The sequence below is a fragment of the Salvelinus alpinus genome, chromosome 37, assembly GCF_045679555.1.
Source record: "Salvelinus alpinus chromosome 37, SLU_Salpinus.1, whole genome shotgun sequence".
Taxonomy (NCBI): Eukaryota; Metazoa; Chordata; class Actinopteri; order Salmoniformes; family Salmonidae; genus Salvelinus; species Salvelinus alpinus.
The window spans coordinates 16,785,489-16,809,016 of NC_092122.1; the positions used below are offsets into that span (position 1 = coordinate 16,785,489).

Sequence of the window (23,528 nt, forward strand, 5' to 3'; positions counted from 1 at the left end):
GGACGCATGGCTCTTGACCTTCGCCTCTCCTGAGTCCGTACTGGAGTAGCAGCGATGGGACAAGACTGTAACTACCAATTGGATATCACGAAATTGGGGAGAAAAAGGGGTAAAAAGTAGTAACTTTAAAAAATATATAGTAACCCCCAAAAAATTCAGAAATACTCAGACCCTTTGCTTTGAGACTCATAATTGAGCTCAGGTGCATCATGTTTCCATTGATCATCCTTGAGATGTTTCTACAACTTGATTGGAGTCCACCTGTGGTCAATTCAATTGATTGGACATCATTTGGAAAGGCACACACCTGTCTATATAAGGTCCCACAGTTGACAGTGCATGTCAGAGCAAAAAGCGAGTTATGAGCTTGAAGGAATTATCCGTAGAGCTCCCAGACAGGATTGTGTTGAGGCACAGATCTGGGGAAGGGTAACAAAACATTGAAGGTCCCCAAGAAAAGAAAAGAAATCCAATTGTATTTGGCACATGCACTGAATACAACCTTACAATTAAATGCTTACTTACAAGTCCTTAACCAACCATGCAGTTTTAAGAAAATACCCCAAAAAGTAAGAGATAAGAATAACAAATGATTAAAGAGCAGCAGTAAATAACAATAGCGGGGCTATATACAGGGGGTACCAGTACAGAGTCAATGTGTCGAGTTAATTAAGGTAATATGCATGTACGTAGAGTTATTAAAATGACTATGCATTGATAATAACAGAGAGTAGCAGCATCGTTCCAGAGGGAGGGGGGGGGGGGTGTAAATAGTCAGGGTAGCCATTTGATTAGCTTTTCAGGAGTCTTATGGCTTGGGGGTAGAAGCTATTTAGGAGCCTCTTGGACCTAGACTTGGGGCACCGGTACCACTTGCCGTGCAGTAGCAGAGAAAACAGTCTATGACTAGGGTGACTGGAGTCTTTGACAATTTGTAGGGCCTTCCTCTGACACCACCTGTATAGAGTTCCTGGATGGCAGGAAGCTTGGTCTCGGTGATGTACTGGGCCGTACACACTACCCTCTGTAGTGCCTTGCGATCGGAGGCCAAGCAGTTGCCAAACCATACCAGGATGCAACCTGTCAGGATGCTCTCGATGGTGCAGCTGTATAACCTTTTTCAGTCTCCTGAGGGGGAATAGGTTTTGTCATGCCCTCTTCACGACTGTCTTGGTGTGCTTTGACCATGTTAGTTTGTTGGTGATGTGGACGCCAAGGAACTTGAAGCTCTCAACCTGCTCCACTACAGCCTCGTCGATGAGAATGGGGACGTGCTCGGTCCTCTTTTTCCTGTTGTCCACAATCATCTCCTTTGTCTTGATCACGTTGAGGGAGAGGTTGTTGTCCTTGCACCACACGGCCAGGTCTCTGACCTCCTCCCTATAGGCTGTCTCATCGCTGTCGGTGATCAGGCCTACCACTGTCGTGTCATCAGCAAACTTAATGATGGTGTTGGATTCTTTCCTGGCTGTGCAGTCATAAGTGAACAGGGAGTACAGGAGGGGACTGAGCATGCACCCCTGAGGGACCCCGTGTTGAGGATCAGCGTGGCGGATGTGTTGTTACCTACCCTCACCACCTGGGGGGCGGCCTGTCAGGAAGTCCAGGATCCAGTTGCAGAGGGAGGTGTTTAGTTCCAGGTCTAGGTTTTCTGGGATAATGGTGTTGGTGTGAGCAATGACCAGCCTTTCAAAGCATTTCATGGCTACAGACGTGATTGCTACGGGTTTGTAGTCATTTAGGCAGGTTACCTTAGTGTTTTTGGGCACAGGGACTATGGTGGTCTGCTTGAAACATGTTGGTATTACAGACTCAGACAGGGAGAGATTGAAAATGTCAGTGAAGACACTTGCCAGTTGGTCAGCACATGCTCGGAGTATACGTCCTGGTAATCCGTATGGCCCTGCGGCCTTGTGAATGTTGACCTGTTTAAAGGTCTTACTCACATCGGCTGCGGAGAGTGTGATCACACAGTCGTCCGGAACAGCTGATGCTCTCATGCATGTTTCAGTGTTACTTGCCTCGAAGCGAGCATATAAGTTATTTAGCTCGTCTGGTAGGCTCGTGTCACTGGGCAGCTCTCGGCTGTGCTTCCCTTTGTAGTCTGTAATAGTTTGAGGCCCTGCTACATCCGATGAGCTTCCGAGACGGTGTAGTACAATTCGATCTTAGTCCTGTATTGAGGCTTTGCCTATTTGATGGTTTGTCGGAGGGCATAGCGGGATTTCTTATGAGCTTCAGGGTTAGAGTCCAGCTCCTTGAAAGCGGCAGCTCTACCCTTTAGCTCAGTGCGAATGTTGCCTGTAATCCTTGGCTTCTGGTTGGGGTATGTACAGTCACTGTGGGGACGACGTCCTCGATGCACTTATGGATAATGCCAGTGACTGATGTGGTGTACTCCTCAATGCCATCGGAAGAATCCCGGAATCATATTCCAGTCTATGTTTGCAATACAGAACACAGTGGCTTCCATCATTCTTAATTGGAAGAAGTTTGGAACAACTAAGACTCTTCCTAGAGCTGGCCGCCCGGCCAAACTGAGCAATCGGGGGAGAAGGGCCTTATTCAGGGAGGTGACCAAGAACCCAATGGTCACTCTGACAGAGCTTCAGAGTTCCTCTGTGGAGATGGGAGAACCTTCCAGAAGGACATCATCTCTGCAGCACTCCACCAATCAGGCCTTTGTGGTAGAGTTGCCAGACGGAAGCCACTCCTCAGTAATAGGCACGTGACAGTTTGCTTGGAGTTTGCCAAAAGACACCTAAAGGACTCTCAGACCACATGAGAAACAAGATTCTCTGGTCTGATGAAACCAAGATTGAACTCTTTGGCCTGACTGCCAAGTGACACGTCTGGAGGAAACCTGGCACCTTCCCTACGGTGAAGCATGGTGCTAGCAGCATCATGTTGTGGGGACGTGTTTCAGCGGCATGGACTAGAAGACTAGTCAGGATCGAGGGAAAGATGAACGGAGCAAAGTACAGAGAGATCCTTGATGGAAACCTGCTCCAGAGCGCTCAGGACCACTGGGGTGAAGGTTCACCTTCCAACAGGACAACGACCCTAAGCACACAGCCAAGACAACGCAGGAGTGACTTCGGGACACGTCTCTGAATGTCCCTGAGTGGCACAACCACAGCCCGGATTTGAACCCGATCTCTGGAGAAACCTGAAAAAAGCTGTGCAGCGACGCTCCCCATCCAACCTGACAGAGTTTGAGGATCTGCAGGGAAGAATGGGAGAAACTCCCCAAATACAGTTGTGCCAAGCTTGTAACGTCATACCCAAGAAGACTCAAGGCTGTTATCGCTGACAAAGGTGCTTCAACAAAGTACTGAGTAAAGGGTCTGAATACTTATGTAAATGTGACATCAGTTTTTTATTTTATTTGATAAATGTTCCCCCCCCAAAAAACAGTTTTTCCTTTGTCATTATGGGGTAATTTGTGTAAATTGATAGGGGCAAAAACGATTTAATCCATTTCAGAATAAGGCTGTAACTTAACAAAATGTGGAAAAAGTCAAGGGGTCTGAATACTTTCCGAATGCACTGTACCTGATGTGGAATAGAGTTCCATGTAGCCATGGCTCTACATAGTACTGTGCACCTCCCAAAGTCTGTTCTTGACTTGGGGACTGTGAAGAGACCTCTGGTGGCATGTATTTTGGGGTATGCATGGGTGTCTGAGCTGTGTGCTAGTAGTTTAAAACAGACACCTTGGTGCATTCAGCATGTCATGGATAGTATTAATGTTAGCTCTCTGTGTACATTTAAGGTCCCTGTTCTGAACCAATTGTAATTTTCTGAGGTCCCTCTTTGTGGCAACTGACCACACGACTGAACAGTAGTACAAGAGCGACAAAACTAGGGCCTGTAGGACCTGCCTTGTTGATAGTGTTGTTGAAAAGGCAGAGCAATGCTTTATTATGGACAGACTTCTCCCCATCTTAGCTACTGTTGTATCAACATGTTTTGACCATGACAATTTACAATCCAGGGTTACTCCAAGCAGTTTAGTCACCTCAACTTGATCAATTTCCACATGATTTATTACAAGATTTAGTTGAGGTTTAGGGTTTAGTGAATAATTTGTCCCAAATACAATGCTTTTAGTTTTTGAAATATTTAGGACTAACTTATTCCTTGTCACCCATTCTGAAACGAATTGCAGCTCTTTGTTAAGTGTTGCAGTGATTTCACTCGCTCTAGTAGCTGACGTGTATAGTGGTGAGTCATCCGCATACATACACACTGGCTTTACTCAAAGCCAGTGGCATATCATTAGCAAAGATTGAAAAAGAAGGGGCCAAGACAGCTGCCCTGGGGATTATGTTGGAGAGGAAGCCTCTATGTTCTGTTAGACAGGTAACTCTTTATCCACAATATAGCAGGGGGTGTAAAGCCATAACACATACGTTTTTCCGGCAGCAGACTATGATCGATAATGTCAAATGCAGTACTGAAGTCTAACAAAACAGCTCCCATAATCTTTTTATTATTAATTTCTCTCAGCCAATCGTCAGTCATTTGTGCAAGTGCTTGTTGAACGTCTTTCCCTATAAGCAGGCTGAAAGTCTTGTCAATTTGTTTACAGTAAAATAGAATTGTATCTGGATTCCTCATGGGCTGTGATCAGCTGGCCTGGTCAATAAATGAATTCAAACAATGGTGAGTGCAGCAGTCAGTATGCTTGACCAGGCAAATATTCTGCATCAATAAATCAAATCAATACATTTGATTAGATGTAGCTCATCACTTTAGAACACCCTTTGATTGTAATCCAGGAATTGTCCATGGTTATAATACACTTATTCATTTCCAATATTCAACAGCACTTACTAGAGCAGAGACTACAACAAACCAATAGAGTTGAATTAGGGGAGACTGATCGTCCATTAGCACTTTAGGGGACCCATAGTGATGCAGAGTACCCTATCCTGGCCAAACAATGGGGAAAGATTCTAAATCAGGCTCATCCAGGCGGTATATTGACTCCTCTGAAGGCAGCTTATTGAGAAAGGCTATTGATTTGTCATTTTCTGAAGACTAGAGGTGGCTCAAGGTAAAGCATGTGGGCTACATTTAGAATGATCAATCTGTGAATGACTTGTGCCTGGTCAAAAACTCCTCCATGCATCCATTAAACATGAGCTTTTTATCTAGGCTACTCTATATCAATTTCATTGTCAAGAACTCCACATACAGCACCTGAGGAATTGAAAATGTGCAGGTGTGAAAGATGCATGATATTGGATCTTGTCTACTTCTACCTGATAAAGGATAGACTCATTTTTTAAAAGTCTGATCTCTTGGCGTCGTCAGCGTTTTCACACAGGGTCTATTTTCCAAACATTTCTGAGAGTTTCAGCGTGACTTCTTCCTGCCAAACCAAATATGGCCTCCCCTTGCGGTCTCTTTTGGATATAGAGTAAGACATTCTGTAAAGTACAATTACCGATGGTGATCTGACTGACGCAGCTGTAAAAGGTTCCCGTTCCAGTGGAGACGTTGTAACTGCCACTGCTTGGTTCACGGTCTGGAAAGACAACATCATCATTGGTTGCGCTTGATCAGAGCCACTCCCACATCACACTCAACCTTCAAGAACATGTTTCTTCACCCCAGATAACCTGGATTCATCCCATGCAAGGTCACACACAGTAGTCGATTTACTGCTTTGGAGTTTCTTGGAGGACATTTTTGTGTTTTAGAACAGAAGACAGAAACGCCCCCATTGGTTCGATTAGCTTTTCTGGAGGAGCTAAATCTTGCCAGAGGCTGCTGAAACTTACTAAATAAATAACGTCTGTTTTTGGATGGCCTTTTGTGTCTGGGATGGGGCAAGTGCTGCAATATAATCAATACTGTACTCAGAGATACATGATTTCTTTAATTCAGGGGGATGTTTGTTGTCGCCACTGAAAATAGATAGAATTTCTTTTTGCCTAACTATCCAAAGTGTATTTAAAGTAAAGGCACACTAAATAGGTTCTAAATTGCAATACTGTCTCCACGTCCACTACAAGACCTATGTCGAGTCAGACTGCTCAAAAGATGCAATGGTCATTCATTTGCCAAAAAGGCATTAACATTTTGGAAACGTTACTAATTATATTGAGGGGAAAGGGTGCCAACATTTACAAAAAAATGACTTATGCCTACTTCAGATAACATGATGCAAAATGTTTAAAAAGACTCACATCTTGTATTTCCACACTTGGTGTCATATTGGAATACTGGTGTGCATGCATGTCAATGACTCTCCATAATGGATGAATGTGAATAGGGAGCAGTTTTGCTGGCTACGATTATGAGGGTCACCCAGTCAAATAAAAAATTAACCCTGAAACCTATGGCTGATGAGCTGAGAAATAACCAATTAAATCTGGGTCATCAAGGGAAATGAAAATGTTAACGTTTTATTAACTCTCAGAGTTGGCCTATAGAAAAACAATCACATTTAGGCTTCATCAGGACTATACATGATTTATATTAAGCCTCTGTGTGCTTGCTTATGGCTGCTCTTAAATTGTTAATATAAAGTTAGTGTGGGATGTTAGTGTAAATTGTAGCACACTGTACATTTTGCTACATTGTATCACCACCCATGCACCAACACTTATCTACAGAATCAGATATAAGCGCTTCTGTGTAAAGGGGTTATTCGTTTGTTTTCATTAATCTCGTGTCGCCTACTTTGAAAACCTTACCGAAAAAAATATACAACGCTTTCTTTGGACTTTACCTGCTGTGGAACAGGAGGATAGCCGCGTGTCTGTCGCCAGTGCTGGGCTTCCAGGACACACCCGTCCCGTTTCATCCTGAGATTGCAGACAAACAATATGTTCATTGACGTCTCCAGTTTTACATCCCCGTTGCTGCTCGGTCCCCCGGTTGCGTATCCCTGGTTGAATCCTCATACCCTTGTTGAGCTGACGAACCAACCGAACATCAGTACCAGAACATTCATGATCCACGAGCATCATCACCAGCAAGTTCAATTCAAAGCCTGGGATATGTTAGCCAGCCTAACGTTACATGTCTCGAGCACACGTGTAGGTAATATTTTAATGACTATAAATAAATACAGAACCTAGCCTACAACTACTCAGGATATATAACGGTTTATTATGTATAATTTAGTTTGCCATTCTGGTATCGTCCACCCTGACTTCGTCCTTCCAGAAAGCTTGGAGAATAAGGTCGATGGATTTAGCAGTGGGCGAAGAGTTTGGGACAGGCGTGGTTTTCATGCACGTCGTCCAGGTGGCACCCTGCCACACTCTCCTGACTGATCATAGGCTGCAGATCAATAGATGGACGTGTTCCTACAGCTAGAGACTTACAAAAGATGCATCTTTATAAGTTAACCGTAAGTGTAGCATATTGCTGTAGCCTAAGCCCATTAAATATATTTGAACCTTGGAGGCATTTTCTAATAAAGCACACAACCTTTTATTGAAAAGTAGCCTACATTTGACTGACATCAAATAACAAATGATGTAGCGTATAGCACACTGTGTGTATAATGCTATTATAGAACAATATGGCGGCATTAAGTAGCCTATTTTAATTTAACTAGTTCTAATGCCAGTGTTTGAGTTTTCAACCGAAATGATAGGGTTGGGATAGGGATAGCGTAACCAGTGATACCACTCTGAGGGTGTCTCAGGGGGAGTTGGGATATGCACAAAAAATAGGACAAATAATTATAAGCACCCACCAAATGATTATTGTTGTAGATCTGTGGTTACATGCAATTACGGACTCTCTCAAAGAGGGGATTATCCTGCACAAAATGTCTACATAAAAATGTATGAATGAATCAGCAGTCAAATATAAGTAGATTAATGCATTACACAAACTCTACATTGTGGATGGTTTGCATGGTACAGTGAGTACAGATGGCTTTTATCATTAACACAGATAAACACCTAGGTGCAGAGCTGTTACACGGCATCTTTCAGCACTGTCAGATTGTGCTATAACCTTGAGTCTCAATATTTGAGTCAGGATTTCACATTGGAGGGAGCTGTTTATTATGCAACTGTTCCAAAACCCTTATGCAATCAAATTCTCAGATGATTCTACCAATGAGGAATACCAGTGTTTATCGACCTGTGGAGTGGTGTCATCAAAATGGTATAATCCTGGATCACCAGAACTGATCTTTGGTGTTCAACAGGATATCTACAACACACCTGTCGTGATCAAACCAAATCAAAATGTATTGGGCACATACACGTGTTTAGCAGATGTTATTGCGGGTGTAGCAAAATGCTTGTAAGTTTGATATGATCCACAACCAATCCATTAAGATCATGGTGCCACACCCTAAAATGTCCATGTGAATTTAATTTGCAGTAAGAGGTTAATGAGAAAATCTACTTATGGCATCTAGGCTAAGGTCAAGGTCTTTTGGGTCAAGAAGACAAATGTTGTTTCCATGTTTTTGCTCCACCATTCAGTTTCATGTAGTACAGAATGACAGTTTGATATGATATAGCAGCTTCTGCCACCCTGTACAGCTTAAAAACACCATGTTGACTCGTGCAAGTTTGTTAAAAAAAATTGTTGGCCACTTGCACTTAAAGAGTCCTTTAAAAACTAGGCTAAAACTTTTCGGTGCAGCGATGAAAAGTATGTGCGCTATACATTATATGCTTGCTCAGATGCTGTGAAGTGGAATCTCAGCTAAATCGATGTCTAAAACGAACATGGAGGTATCTAAAATAGATTTTCAGCATGGGCATAAAAAACAAATTTATAGGACACAGTCTGCATTGCAACATCTTAAAACAGGAAAAATGTGGAGCATGTTTAATAATTTTTTGTGTCCGTGTTTATCAACTTTGGGTGGAAAAGCTCCTCAGCAAAGCACAGCACTGTGGAGGAAGGCCCTCTGGCCCAGGGGAAATAGCCCAGTTCCGTCAGGTCATTACTCAAAGGCCGATATCCTCAATGCCATGTTCTACATTTCCAAACATAAGATGAAGGACCTGGGGACTTGAAATTAGGGTTTTGGCTTTGCAGGGAACTTCTGCAAGTATCCCTCGCTTTACCTTCACATTTTTCAGTGTAAAAGGGGAAAAAAGATAGAAAAGTTAGAGCTGGGCTGTTTTAAAGGGCCAGTGCAGTCAAAAAACTGATTTCTCTGTGTTTATATGCTATTTCTACACTATGAGGTTGAAATAATACTGTGAGATTGTGAAAATTATGATAATGCCCTTTTAGTGTAAGAGCTGTTTGAAAAGGCCGGCTGAAATTTCAGCAGGTTTTGCATGGGTGGAGTTTTGGCTTTCCTCCAGGTGGTGAAGTTAATAGATGTCACACCCTGACCTTAGTTCCTTGTTTATGTCTCTAGTTTGGTTTGGTCAGGGCGTGAGTTCGGGTGGGCATTCTATGTATTTCTATGTGTTTGGCCTGGTATGGTTCCCAATCAGAGGCAGCTGTCAATCGTTGTAGGTAGGTAGCCTGTTCCCACCTGTGTTTGTGGGTAGTTGTTTTCTGTTTTGTGTATTGCACCTTGCAGAACTGTTCGTTTGGCGTTTTGTTGTTTTTGTTCAAGTGTTCATATTTATTAAAAGTATTATGAATACTTACCACGCTGCACCTTGGTCCTCTTCTCCTTCTCCCGACGACGTTTGTTACAATAGACCAATAACAAACAAAGTTCCAAACCTCTCTGCCAATAACAGCTAGTTTTCAGGTAACATATCCTGCTGTATTGGGCTTTTAAGGGTTGAGGGATGGTCTCCCTGATCCAGATTAAGCCTAGTCCTGGACTTAAAGCGTGCTCAATGGAGAATCTCCAAGTAAAGTACTTTTTAAATTCAGGACTAATAGTCTAAATCTTTGGCTGGAAAACCATCCTTTAATGTTTGGCAGATTATGCTGCCATATGCTTTGCTTCTCTTATGCTGAATTCAATCAGTACTTCACATATCAGTGTCTACTGTCACGTTCGTCGTAATGAGCGGACCAAGGCGCAGCATGAGTATAGTTCCACATATTTATAATCTCCGTGAAACAAACAAAACAATAAAGAAACAACGAAACGTGAAGTCATGACGTGCACACAGGCAACTAAACACAAACAATATCCCACAAAACACAGGTGTGGAAATGGCTACCTAAATATGATCCCCAATCAGAGGCAACAATAAACAGCTGCCTCTAATTGGGAACCATATTAGCACCAACGTAGAAATAGACATACTAGAACACCCCCTAGTCACGCCCTGACCTACTACATCATAGAGAACCAAGGGCTCTGTATGGTCAGGGCGTGACATCTACGCTCTTAGAAAAAAATGTTTTTCCTGCTGTCCCCATAGGAGAACCCTTTGAAGAACCCTTTTTGGTTCCAGGTAGAACCCTTTTGAGTTCCATGTAGAACCCTTTTTCACAGAAGGTTCTACATGGAACACAAAAAAGTTCTGCCTGGAACCAAAAATGGTTCTACTTGGAACCGAAAAGGGTTCCCCTATGGGGACAGCCAAAGAACCCTTTTGGAACCCTTTTTTCTAAGAGTGTATTTCACACAATTACATTCAATGTTATTATTCACCACGAAACAGTTATCTCTCTTCAAAGTACATTTTGAAGAGACTGTTTGGGGTCACCTGCACTGTCGCACCATCAGACCCATAAAGAGTGGGATAAGTTTACCTCTAATTTCTGTGAAACACAATACATATTTTCTGATGAGCTACAACATTATCATAGTCATTTGATATGAATGAAACAAGACTATGGGTTCCTCTTATATCAAAAAGGGACATCAGTCAGTCACTTTTATCTGGCAACCTGGCTCTTCCCAGGGTACAGCTTCAGTAAAAGGCAACCTGACACGAAATGTGTGTGTATGTGTGTTTGTGTCAAGGTGAGAAACGATCAATGTCAGTCACTTCACACCAAGCAGCTGCATGATAAACAGCAGTGTCTTTTGTTTGCTTGAGTAGTGTTAGGCCTCACTACACAGCTGCACGTCTTCATTTCACTCACCAAGTAGCCTACAGTGCCTCCTTACAGCCAAAGAGTATAGTCTAGATACAGAAAGAGGCCCAGAAGCCATCATCCTTGAAGCTGGAAAACTAAGCAGTCACAGCTTCTTTGGCTAGCTCAGCCAAACAGGACAAAAGACATGTGACCATGTCAAGTTGCAGAACATGTGTAGTACAAGTTGTTGTGTTGGAAACTTTGACAAGAAACTTTGTTGTAGTTATTGTGTTTGAATTGAATCTGAATCTTATTAGCCACATCAACACAACACTTATGAAAGCCATCCGTTAGGATGGAGTAGCCCACACACATCAAGCAGGAACGTGTGTTACCTAAGGAGAGACAGAGAGTTGGACGCATCGTTGCCTTTCTATCTGGGTTCACGTGTCTGCAATCTGAGGGCTTGTTCCACTAAGGCTGTGCGGAGTGCTGACTCAGAGGCTTCCTTCCTCCCCCTCTCTCTCTGGCAGCAGGGGGTGGGGGTATGCCGGTGAGTAGATGCATAAATAGGCCATGGTGCATGATTCCCACTAAACAGATCTCCAAGGCTATCTGTAGCATGACAGATTCCCACTAAATAGATCTCCAAGGCTATCTAGCAAGTAAATGCTGTGTGCCATAGGTTATGAACACGCTTTTGCACATAGCCTACCACCAGGTACTACAGTATGACACTCGTGCCTCTTGTATTGTCATTCAGCAGAGTGATCTTAGAGTGGAATAGGTCTATTTGTATTTCTGAATCTCTATTCATTCATGTTCAGTTGAGAGCTCGCACTTGTATGTGTTAGCAATAGTGCTTTTTTACATTCATGCTAAAGACGCAATCATTATCTTGCTCAGTTTGTCTATAAAACACTGTTAATTAAGTTTGTAACATTTCTACCGTGTCACCATCTTGAAAGTCTCACATTCGGTGTTCTCGAAAGCGCTCTCATGCACTACTTTACCTGTGTAGTGAGCAGACATTCTTTGGGCTACGTTTTGTGTCAATTAAAATGCATTATACTAATTCCATGACCATTATACACTGACTGTACAAAACATAAAATATTCGAGGCATGTACTCTAAAAGGTGTCGAAAGCGTTCCACAGGGATGCTGGCCCATGTTGACTCCAACGCTTCCCACAGTTGTATCAAGTTGGCTGGATGTCCTTTGGGTGGTGGACCATTTTTAATACACACTGGAAACTGTTGTGCTTGAAAAACCCAGCAGCATTAATGTTCTTTACACTCAAACCTGTGCGCATGGCACCTACAACCATACCCATTCAAAGGCACTTAAATATTTTGTCTTGCCTCTTCACCCTCTGAATGGCACACACACAATCCCTGTCTTTATTTTCTCAAGGCTTAAAAATCCTTCTTTAATCTGTCTTCTCCCCTTCATCTACTCTGACTGAAGTGGATTTAACAGGTGACATCAATAAGGGATCATAGCTTTCACCTGGATTCACCTGGTCAGTCTTTCATGGAAATAACAGAACATGTTCATAATGTTTTGTAGACTCAGTGTATGTGTTGATGTCCATTTTTTTTTTATTGTATCTTGTTTTCTCAGAGGAGAAAAGCATGCATGCAATTATATAAACATAATTTGCGCTAGTGGAGAAGGAGTCTAATTTTATGCAAGCAAATTTGTTTCCATGTTTCCTCTCCTCACCTCCTCGATTACCTTTGAACTTCTTCAAAAGGAGGCAAGGAGAGGAAGGAGGGAGTGGACGTGAGGAATCGAGGAAATCCAATTGAGAAAGGGCCAAGGAGGCATCAAGAGAGGAGAGAGGATGTGAGGAATCGAGGAAAGATTAATTGAGAAACAGACAATGTCCTAACGCTCTCTATCTTTGTATTGTGATTCTAGTGCCCTCTAGTGCCAGTGCAGGCCAAGGCCCGACACCTGTTGCTCCATACCTACAGCCTGACCAGCTGCATCGAGCAGGTCCTGACTCACAGGAACAGGGCTACACACACTTGCACAAACTGCAGAGAGTCCACCGCTTAGCCTAAAACATGTGGATGCAGCCTATGTATTGGGCATGCATTCTAAGTGGTACTTAGAATGCATTCTAAGTGGTACCTCCTCCTTCCAGAGGAGGTTGGTGGGAGGAGCTACAGGAGGACAGGCTCATTGTATTGGCTGGAATGAAATAAATGGAACTGTACAGTATATGGACGCCACATGTTTGACTCAGTTCCATTTATTCCATTCCAGCCATTAAAATGAGTCCGTCCTCCTATAGCTCCTCCCACCAGGCTCCCCATTCCCTTCATAACCTCAGGATGCAGTACTGGCCAGTCATTGATCACATGATCAGCTGTTAGTTTGTGTGTGAATGAGCCTTGGTTATCAATCTTGAGTTAAATTATCACTAGACTGAGACAGAGAGAGTGAGATCTGTCTTTGTGTCTGTCACTCACGCTTTCTTTTACTAAACAATGCAGCATAACTGTCAGTCACTGTCTCACCTGGAAGATATGTTAACTGGAAACATGTGAATGAAGAACCTGTTAGTACATTCTGAAATAATAAATAGTATTTTGAAAACTCACCTAGAAAGTTGATACGTTATTAGATACAAGGACCCCACTGGGCACAGATTTCAAATCAACATCAATTCCATGTTTGTTCAACGTGATTTTATTGAAATGACATGGAAACAATGTTGAGTCAACCAGTGTGTGCCCAGTGGGAAGAGGCAGAGAGACGTGAGTCAGATTAACATGATTAGTTATAATATGGCAATGACAGAGGTCATACATTCGGGTTTTGACATTGACTGATATATTATAGGACAAGAGTGCTGTCTGTGGTCTCTTCTGCTTCTATGGAATACTGGAGTGGTGAGATCCTGTTTGTGCTGTTGTATTACACTAACACGACTAGATGGCGTAGTTGTCAGCAGTATGGTGTGTTCTGGCCAGACTTGAGCCTAGGTGTCACAGTTAGGAAGAAGTGAAGCAAACACTCATGGTGATAACCACTACACTTGACTAGCCTGTTTTCCTTCTATACTAATAACCACCACACTGTGACTAGTCTGGTTTCTAGGCAACAGAGCAAGTCTGTTAGTGGTTAGTTAGGCAATCTTCTTGTTTACATTTCCCTCAGACGAGAGATTTACAACCTCCACCTGACATTTTGTTCTGGAGCACCACAAAACTTTAGTACTGCACTCTGCTCTTGGCCTGGGTGATCAGTTTAGAACGGATACAAACCCTGCCTATCCCAACAACCAAGAGGAAACACAGTCAGTGTTATGATAGTTCCGCCCTGGTTATGGAGTGGAGCGGACACCTAAGTCACAATGAGCTAGACTTCCTGATCACAAGACAGGGGTGTGAGGGGCAGGATGTGTGTATGTGAGACTGTTGTCACGTACACACACAGACCCTATTCAAACCCTTTACATGTGCACCTTTCATTTCTTTCCTCTTTCCTCTAGGTAAGTGCAGATCTCACACAATCAAATTGGTGTAAGCAAGGGTTCTGTTGTATAGCTTTCACCCATCCAGTCATATCAGATCATTGATTACCTCAAGGAGAGGAGGATGGACTATTTAGCTTCTGTGGTAATATGGACAGTCTTTTTTACTTGAGATCTCAAATTGATATGGTTATAGAGAAATATCTGTTGATATATGGGTAGCGAGGTAACACGAGTTCAGACTTTGCCTCACAGGGAGTCTACCTGTCCAGGCTCACCCAGTGGTTAAATGACACATGCTCATCTGTGGTAATGGCAGCTACAGTGCCTTCAGAAAGCATTCACACCCTTGAGTTTTTCCACATTTTGTTGTGTTACAGCCTGAATTTAAATAGATTAAATAGAGATTTTGTGTCACGGGCCTACACACAATACCCCATAATGTCAAAGTGGAATTGTTTTTTAAAATGTTTACAATTTAATTAAAAATGAAAACCTGAAATGTCTTGAGTCATTAAGTATTCAACCTATGTGTTATGGTAACCCTAAATAAGTTCAGGAGTAAAAATGTGCTTAACAAGTCACATAATGAGTTGCATGGACTCACTCTGTGTGCAATAATAGTGTCTAACATGATTTTTGAATGACTACCTCATCTCTGTACCCCACACATGCACTGAGTGTACAAAACATTAGGAACACATTCCTAATATTGAGTTGCAGCCCTGTTTGCCCCCGGAACAGCCTCAATTCGTCGGGGCATGAACTCTACAAGGTGTCAAAAGCGTTCCACAGGGATACTGGTCCATGTTGACTCCAATGCTTCCCACTCATGTATGACGAGTTGTGCATTCTTTTATCGGTCCTTGGGCACAAATATTGTACTGGACTGTCAGTTGACTAACTGTAGCCCATCTGTTGCTCTGCACAATTTGTGTCACAGCCTCCTTTGTCCTTTCATCAATGACCACTGGCCTGCCGTTGGCTGGAAGTCCTTTAGGTGGTGGACCATTCTTGATACACACAGGAAACTGTTGAGCATGAAAAACCCAACAGCGTTGCAATTCTTGACACACCCAAACCGGTGTGCCTGGCACCTACTACCATAACCTGTTCAAAGGCACTTCAATATTTTGTCTTGCCAATTCCCCCTCTAAATGGCACACATACACAATCCATGTCTCAATTGTCTCAAGGCATAAAAAAATCCTTCTTTAACCTGTTTCCTCCATCTACACTGATTGAAGTGGATTTAACAGTTAATCAATAAGGGACCATTCACCTGGATTCCCCTGGTCAGCCTATGTTATGGAAAGAGCAGATGTTCCTAATGTTTTGTACACTCAGTGTATACGTGTAGTAAGTGGTAATATAATAATAACGCTTTATGAGAGGGACATGTAGGTGTTATTGCTCCACCAACCAGTAAGAGGACTGTCTCTGCACACAGACACAACACACACACACAGTGTCCTGAGGGTAACTCTATCCCCATCCTGCTCTCCCTCTGCCTGATTACTGTAATCAGTAATCATGTTAAGAGAGGGGTTGGCTCCAAGCAGCCCAGTCTGGTGCATTAGGACTGTTCCATCAGTCAAGACAATGCATTGCCGATAATGTTTTCTGAATACTAATTCTAGACTGACATTTTGGGACACAGACAGAAGCCAGACAGAACTATGATGTCACCTTAAGGACAGTTTGGCACAAGGGCTTTCGTTACACAGGTTAATGTCTCCATCAGACACACTTCTGGGGACAGAGACAGAGAGAAGCCAGACAGAGCTGTGATAAAGTTACCTTGATGATAGTTGGGGACACAAGCTTTTGAAAACAACCACCAGAATGGACGTACTTAACTCCATGTAGACACTCCTCATTAATAACACGAGCAATGGTACATTTTTATTGCAATAATTTTTATTTCACACAGACAAACAGTTTGTTTCACAAACAAACAGCTTTGGTCACATTTAGAGTCAGCTATAGTGCAGTACAGTGCAGTTACATCACTGGGACAGACAGACAGCTGGTTTACAGTGAAGACAAAAGCTTTTTCTCTTTACAGCCTGGTGATGTAAGTAACACTACAGCTGTGGACATCCTCAGTCCTGGGGACAGTATTGAGCACAGGGATACCCCACCAGTATAGCAGAATCGTTTCCGCCCACTAAGTATCAGGGAATCTAGTCTGGGCAGAAATGATTCTGCTAGACTGGGAAGGGGTGCAGGAAGGGCAGGGACGCAGCTCTCATTCAGGATGGAGGGGGGAGGAAGGGGAGAGAATGGAGAGAAATAGAAAGATAGAGAGATCACTTGGTCATACTCTTCACCAGCTCCAGCTCTTCAATGGGTCTCCATTTCTGGTTGATAGTGACTAGCTGCAGTTGGGAGAAAACCACACCCACTTACACAACAACAACAATAACACTACTGGTCATATGTTACTACAAATACTCACCAGCGTTGGGGTCAATTCCATTTAGATTTAGTCAATTGACAAAGTAAAGTAAAGTTCCAGTTCCAGTTTTCCTCATTGCTTGTTTAGAATTACAGTTTCAGTCAACTTCCTGAATTGACAAAATTGAAATGGAATTGACACCAACCCTGCTAGCTTCCTACTACATCCACAGTCAATCAATCCCACAGGGCATCAAATCTTCACTACTGCATCTGCCTCCTTTATCAATAGGTCCCCATGCAACGAATCAACTGTGAATACAGATGTTTAGATAACAGTTTAAATTACTTTTAGATGACAGTAGAAATGGGAGATGTCCCGCCCCCCGATGGGTGCCCAGCCCTTTATGGTAAGTTATAGTCCTACTTGGCAACGTTTCTCTGTTGTGTGACTCAGCAGAATAGAGGAGGAACCACTGCATTGGCACACAACCTATACCCATAACATTACCCACAGAGTGGTCTCAATACCCATACCAATATCAATATCAACTTAGAGTGGTCCTCTATCAGAAATAACTAGGCATATGAAGTGTTTATAATGTAAAGCATACAAAGCACACTAATTAAGCCAAAAAAGCAAGAAAATGTCAATACTAACATAGATAGGTAAGAAATAGACAGACATAAAAAGTGTTTATAATGTTATCAATCACCTTCTGTGGTTTAGATGGGTCCAGTCTCTCCCAGGGTTCAGGGTTTGTGCTTTTATTTAAACTGAAAGAAAGTTAGAGAAATTATTAAAACAGAATATATCTCTGCCTGCTATGCCAGGGTTTGTCTTTATCGAAATATAAAGTTAAAGGGGCAGGCTTGTCAGAGACTGATAAACAAATCTACTTAATGAAATCAGCATGGGGCTACAGTTAAAGCGAGATCATACCAGGTTAGTACTTCAAGTTTCTTATCGTACCCATTACTAGAAGCACAATGAAATAGCCACACAAGGAAATATAATGCGCATGCAAATAAGAAGAAATGTGGATTCCCCAGACCCAGATTAAATCTTACCCTGGACTAAAAATACTAAATTGAGAATCTCCACAAAAATGGTTAGTAAAGTACTAGGTTTATTTGGGTCCAGGAAGCCATAAAAATGTACAGCAAATACATGATAAAATACATAAAATCTCACATGACATCATTCTTTGTAAATAGGAAGTAGAGTGAGGCAGAGGTGGCTCCTACAGCAGCCAATGCCACGAAGCCGATCAGAGGAATGAGCTGGGAGAGAGAAACACGCAGCTGTCAGGATAAGGGCCTCATACCCTTATATGTGGATAGCATGGTTGGTCCTAACTCTATTTGAGAATTGGGGTCTACATAATTTAATTCAGGAAGCAAGGGAAATGGAATTCCCATAAATAAATACAACTTAAATTATTTATTTGTAATTTAATTTAAACTCTTGCAGGGAATAACATTGCTGGGATAGGAATAATGAATAACCTTCATCAGAAACCATAGAAACACTGATCCAAAACAAGAAATAGAGAGAAACTCACCTCTTTCCTCTTCCTCAGCATCTGAATAAATCCAGACTTCATTTTTATTTTCAAATTCCCTTCAGGTATTTAAAAGAAAACACGTAGTATTGTTTTAAATGATTGAGTCGAATATTAATCTGGTAACAAGTATTATTCTGTCTAGCAAATATTTAATCTGTGTAGGTCCATCCTATAAGGCAACAGGTCTATAGATGCTGTCCGTCTCACCTGCTGCCGCCAGAGTCCCAAGGTCCTTGTGAGCAGAGCATCCTGAATGTCTATTGAAGTAGGCTACTATCCGACCAGAGGTGATACGAGTTGTAAAGCACGTAGACATTTTCGCTATCGAAATCCTTCACAGCGTTTCAATTGAGCCGGCGGTTGATCAACTTTCCTCTGTGAGTGTGAGCGCATCGCCCCCCTGTGGTTTCAAATGTTCAAGGTGAAAATGCCAAGTGCATTTCTGTTGCACGTTTTCTGAGCGCCCTGAAAGCAGAGAACTCTTTCAAGTAAATATAATTGTTAGAACTATTTTGATAGAAAATAAAATGCGTTTAAATTGTGTATGAAATGCAAAGAGGCTATTATTTAGGGAAAATAAATATGTTTAGAAAACCCTTATATTTTGTTTATTGTGACAACTGGTGGTTACCTGTACTGGACCAACAAATTATATGTTGCAGTCAGTCGTTGATAGACACCAAGCAAACACATCGTTTTCAACTGCACTGAACAGAAATATAAACGCACCATGTAAAAAGTGTTGGTCCCATGTTTCATGAGTTGAAATAAAAAATCCCAGAAATGTTCTATACACACAAAAAGCTTATTTATCTCAAACTTTGTGCACAAATTTGTTCACATTCCTGTTAGCGAGCATTTCTCCTTTGCCAAGATAATTCATCCACCTGACAGGTCTGGCATATCAAGAAACTGATTAAACAGCATGATCATTACACAAGTGCACCTTGTGCTGGGGACAATAAAAGGCCACTTTAAAATGTGCAGTTTTGTCACACAACACAATACCACAGGTGTCTCAAGTTTTGAGGGAGGGTGCAAATGGAATGCTGACAGCAGGAATGTCGTTGTTGCCAGAGGGGAGAGGGGGGTATTTCTGTCTGTAATAAAGCCCTTTTATGGGGAAAAAAACATATTCTGATTCTGCCCAGTCATTTGAAATCCATAGATAAAGGCCTAATGAATTTATTTCAATTTACTGATTTCCTAATATGAACTGTAAACTCAGTAAAATCTTTGAAATTGTTGCATGTTGCATTTATATTTTTGTTCAGTATATGTGTATCGTGTTAATCTAATCCTACTGTTTTGTTTGGAAATTGTATCATTGTATAATTTAATTTACAATTTTTACAGGATCATATAACTTGGAATACATTGAATGCCTTCACAAACCTAGCGGACTAAACTTTATGATGAGCTTCACCAATGCGGAGTGGTCGAGACCATGGCCCATATTCACAAAGCATCTCAGAAAAGGTCTTAGGAATCCTGAAAAACGTCCAGCTCTTAGAATGACGTTAAGACACTGCCCAGACAAACACTGAGACAGAAGTAAAATCAACTCATAAAAGTTTTTCTCAGTTGGTAATCACCACAGTTTGAGTACTGCAACGTAGTGATGTTATGTTTGATACCGGAGCTCCAAGGCATTCAAAGTCGCTAAGCAGTGTACTTCAAAGCAGTGTGGCGATGCCTGTATCTCTTTATCAGAAGCAAGTGATCAATGATGTCCAAAGCTTTGTTTCGTCTAACAACCACCTGACTGGTTTGGTAATGGTTTTGGTAGAAGACAAAAAGGCTACTCTGCACACGTGCTACAGCGTGTGGGACATCATCTATAATAATTTGGCTGTTCTAAATAATTTTGACCAGCATGTGCCACCAGTGTACACTGTGTTGTTCAAAGCCTCGAGTAATGAACCTATTTTCGACACAATTGGCTGGAAAGCCTCAATCCTCAAGAAGCTTCGTTTCCCTATCACAACTGGAATGAAAAGATAGTGATGACACTCATTGACATTGTTGTAAATTGGGGAATAACCAATCAGAGGCATAGCCAGCTGTGAACTTCTGCAACATGGTCTCAGAGCATTTCGTATTATTTTGTACATAAATACGAGACACTCCATTTAGTATGATATGTTACGTTTCGTATGGCATGTATTAATTTGTGGATGTCCATTATCCATTTCATATGATATGTTACGAATTACAATTCGAATGACATGTTACAAATTGCAATTCGTACAATAAGTTACACATTTGGAAAACATACAGTATGTTATGAAATGCAAAGCGGGTTAGCTAACATGCTAAGTACATAGTTGCAAAGTAGCTATAAAGTAGTAAGCATTTGCTAAGTGCTAATGAGCTAAAATGCTAAATTGTACATGATGAGATTCGAACCCATCCACCCCGACCAACTACCCTCCTTTCATTGTTTCTTAATTTACATTTACTATGTTACATCTAGTCTATGAGACCAGTCTTAATATGCCAGCTACTGGAGTGAAATAAGCCTGCTATTGTTCCTTTTAATACAGTACATTTCCCACACCTTAATGTTATATGTTGAAAATTATTTTAAAATAAGTAAGTTAATTCTTAGTTATTTTGCAAATTACATTCTACATTTGAGTCAATTAGCAGACACTCTTATCCAGAGTGACTTACAGGAGCAATTAGGGTTAAGTGCCTCGCAAATAGACAGATTTTTCACCTACAAAGTTTGGACACACCTACTCATTCAAGGGTTTTTCTTTATTTTTACTATTTTCTACATTGTAGAATAATAACTATGGGATAACTACTAATAACTATGGGATAACACATGGAATCCTGTAGTAACCAAAGAAGTGTTAAACAAATAAAAATATATTTTATATTTGAGCTTTTCAAAGTAGCCAGCCTTTGCCTTGATGACAGCTTTGCACACTCTTGGCATTCTCTCAACCAGCTTCGTGAGGTAGTCACCTGGAAGGCATACATAACATAGACAGATAAATAAATACAGAAAAAAATTACCAGAAGGTATTTGAACCAAGTCTGGCACAAAGAGAAGATTGATATGGGAGACAAGACTATACACAATCTATATACACACGTGCCATTTACCACATATAGAAGCTAAATATTTGTACAATTTAATTCTAGGTATCCCTTTTTCTTTTATTCAAGGCTTTATCTAAATATTCCGCTAACGGAAATACACAATGGACAAAAAAACATTACAATTAAAAACAGCAGTAACTACACATTTGGTCAAAATTTTGTTAAGACTGAAATGAGGCTTTGTAGTATCGGTTTATCTTGTGTCAAATTTGCTTTAACTACAAAATCCAAGTAAAAATAAAGGCAAATAGCAGTAAATTAAGTTACTAGTGTTTTCACTGAAGTTACTGTGATTTGCCTTGATATTCTATTGGGCCCTGAGTTCAGGCTATACTGATCATGACACCCTTACACACACCATGAGACAGCCAAGAAAGTTGGATAAACACATTTAGATTTTAGATAGTGCACTTTGCTTTTGCATTACCCATATAGTTGTTGAAGGTCATACAAAGGCAGAGTGCAGTATCGGCATTTTAGGGGTCATAGGTCAGATCAGTGGTCATGGTTGTTTTCCTTAAACAATTATTTTATAATAAGATAATACAGTGCCTTCAGAAAGTATTCACACTCCTTGACTTTTTCCACATTTTGTTGTGTTACAGGCTGAATTTAAAATGGATGAAATTTAGATTTTTTTGTAACTGGCCTATGTAACAGTTTAACTTTAGTCCGTCCCCTTGCCCCAACCTGGGCGCAAACCAGGGACCCTCTGCACACATCAACAACAGTCCCCCACGAAGCATCGTTACCCATCGCTCCACAAAGGCCGCGGCCCTTGCAGAGCAAGGGGAACCACTACTTCAAGGTCTCAGAGCAAGTGACGTCACCGATTGAAAGGCTATTAGCGCGCACCACCGCTAACTAGCTAGCCATTTCATATCGGTTACACCTACACACATTCACAATATATCATTTTAAAGTGGAATTATGTTGTTAGAAATTTTTACAAATTAATAAAACAGGAAAAGCTGAAATTTGCTTAACAATTCACATACTAAGTTGCATGGACTCACTCTGTGTGCAATTATAGTGTTTAACATGATTTTCTGTACCCCACACATACAATTATCTGTAAGGTCCCGAGCATTGCATTTTAAAAACAGATACAACCACAAAGACCAGGGAAGTTTTCCAATGCCTCGTAAATTAGGGCACCTATTGGTAGATGTGTAAAAATGAAAAAAGCAGACATTGAATATCTGTTTGAGCATGGTGAAGTAATTCATTTACATTTTGAATTCAGGCTGTAAAACAAAAACATGTTGCATAAGTCAAGGGGTATGAATGCTTTCTGAAGGAACTATCAGTGCATATGTACTTCTATAGTACAATATATTTAGCTGGAAAGACCACCTTTTTTTAAAAGCAATTTTTCTGATGGTGGCATTGTCATCATACAGCCATTGCATTTGATTGGATCACACAGGCACAAACTCCTCATTAATCATTAATAACACAAGCAATGCCCATTTTCAATTGCAATAACTTATTTCACACTCACACAGTATTCATTCATCCCTTGGCGTTTTCCTACTGGAAAAAACTACTGGAACTACACACTACTTCTTTACCATGTATTGGTGTAGCTAACTACTGGAACTACACACTACTTCTTTACCATGTAGCTTTGTAGCTAACTACTGGAACTACACACTACTTCTTTACCATGTATTGGTGTAGCTAACTACTGGAACTACACACTACTTCTTTACCATGTATTGGTGTAGCTAACTACTGGAACTACACACTACTTATTTACCATGTATTGGTGTAGCTAACTACTGGAACTACACACTACTTCTTTACCATGTAGTGGTGTAGCTAACTACTGGAACTACACACTACTTCTTTACCATGTATTGGTGTAGCTAACTACTGGAACTACACACTACTTCTTTACCATGTAGCGGTGTAGCTAACTACTGGAACTACACACTACTTCTTTACCATGTAGTGGTGTAGCTAACTACTGGAACTGCACACTACTTTACCATGTAGTGGTGTAGCTAACTA

The 23,528-nt window shown here is 41.3% G+C and overlaps 2 protein-coding genes across 3 annotated transcripts in view; both read right to left on the minus strand.

Moving 5' to 3' along the window:
* LOC139565949 (anoctamin-4-like) overlaps positions 1-7,221 on the minus strand; it is a 47,879-nt gene extending 40,658 nt beyond the window's left edge. Inside the window, exons 1-2 of one of the 2 annotated variants that reach the window (XM_071386659.1) lie at positions 6,746-7,221; positions 5,456-5,536 (exon numbers count right to left, since the gene is read on the minus strand). In XM_071386659.1, the coding sequence (XP_071242760.1) occupies positions 5,456-5,536; positions 6,746-6,986 (322 nt within the window). In that variant the 5' untranslated portion in view covers positions 6,987-7,221. The remainder of the gene's footprint in view (positions 1-5,455; positions 5,537-6,745) is intronic. The other variant, XM_071386660.1, reaches the window with a different exon arrangement.
* A 9,111-nt stretch (positions 7,222-16,332) lies between these two features.
* LOC139565809 (normal mucosa of esophagus-specific gene 1 protein-like) lies at positions 16,333-18,784 on the minus strand. Its single transcript, XM_071386391.1, has 5 exons — positions 18,606-18,784; positions 18,396-18,454; positions 18,026-18,114; positions 17,547-17,607; positions 16,333-16,811 (listed from the first exon to the last, which is right to left on the minus strand). Exons 1-5 carry the CDS (start codon positions 18,712-18,714, stop codon positions 16,743-16,745), a joined length of 387 nt encoding a protein of 128 aa, XP_071242492.1. The 5' UTR covers positions 18,715-18,784; the 3' UTR covers positions 16,333-16,742.
* Between the last annotated feature and the right edge of the window lie 4,744 nt (positions 18,785-23,528).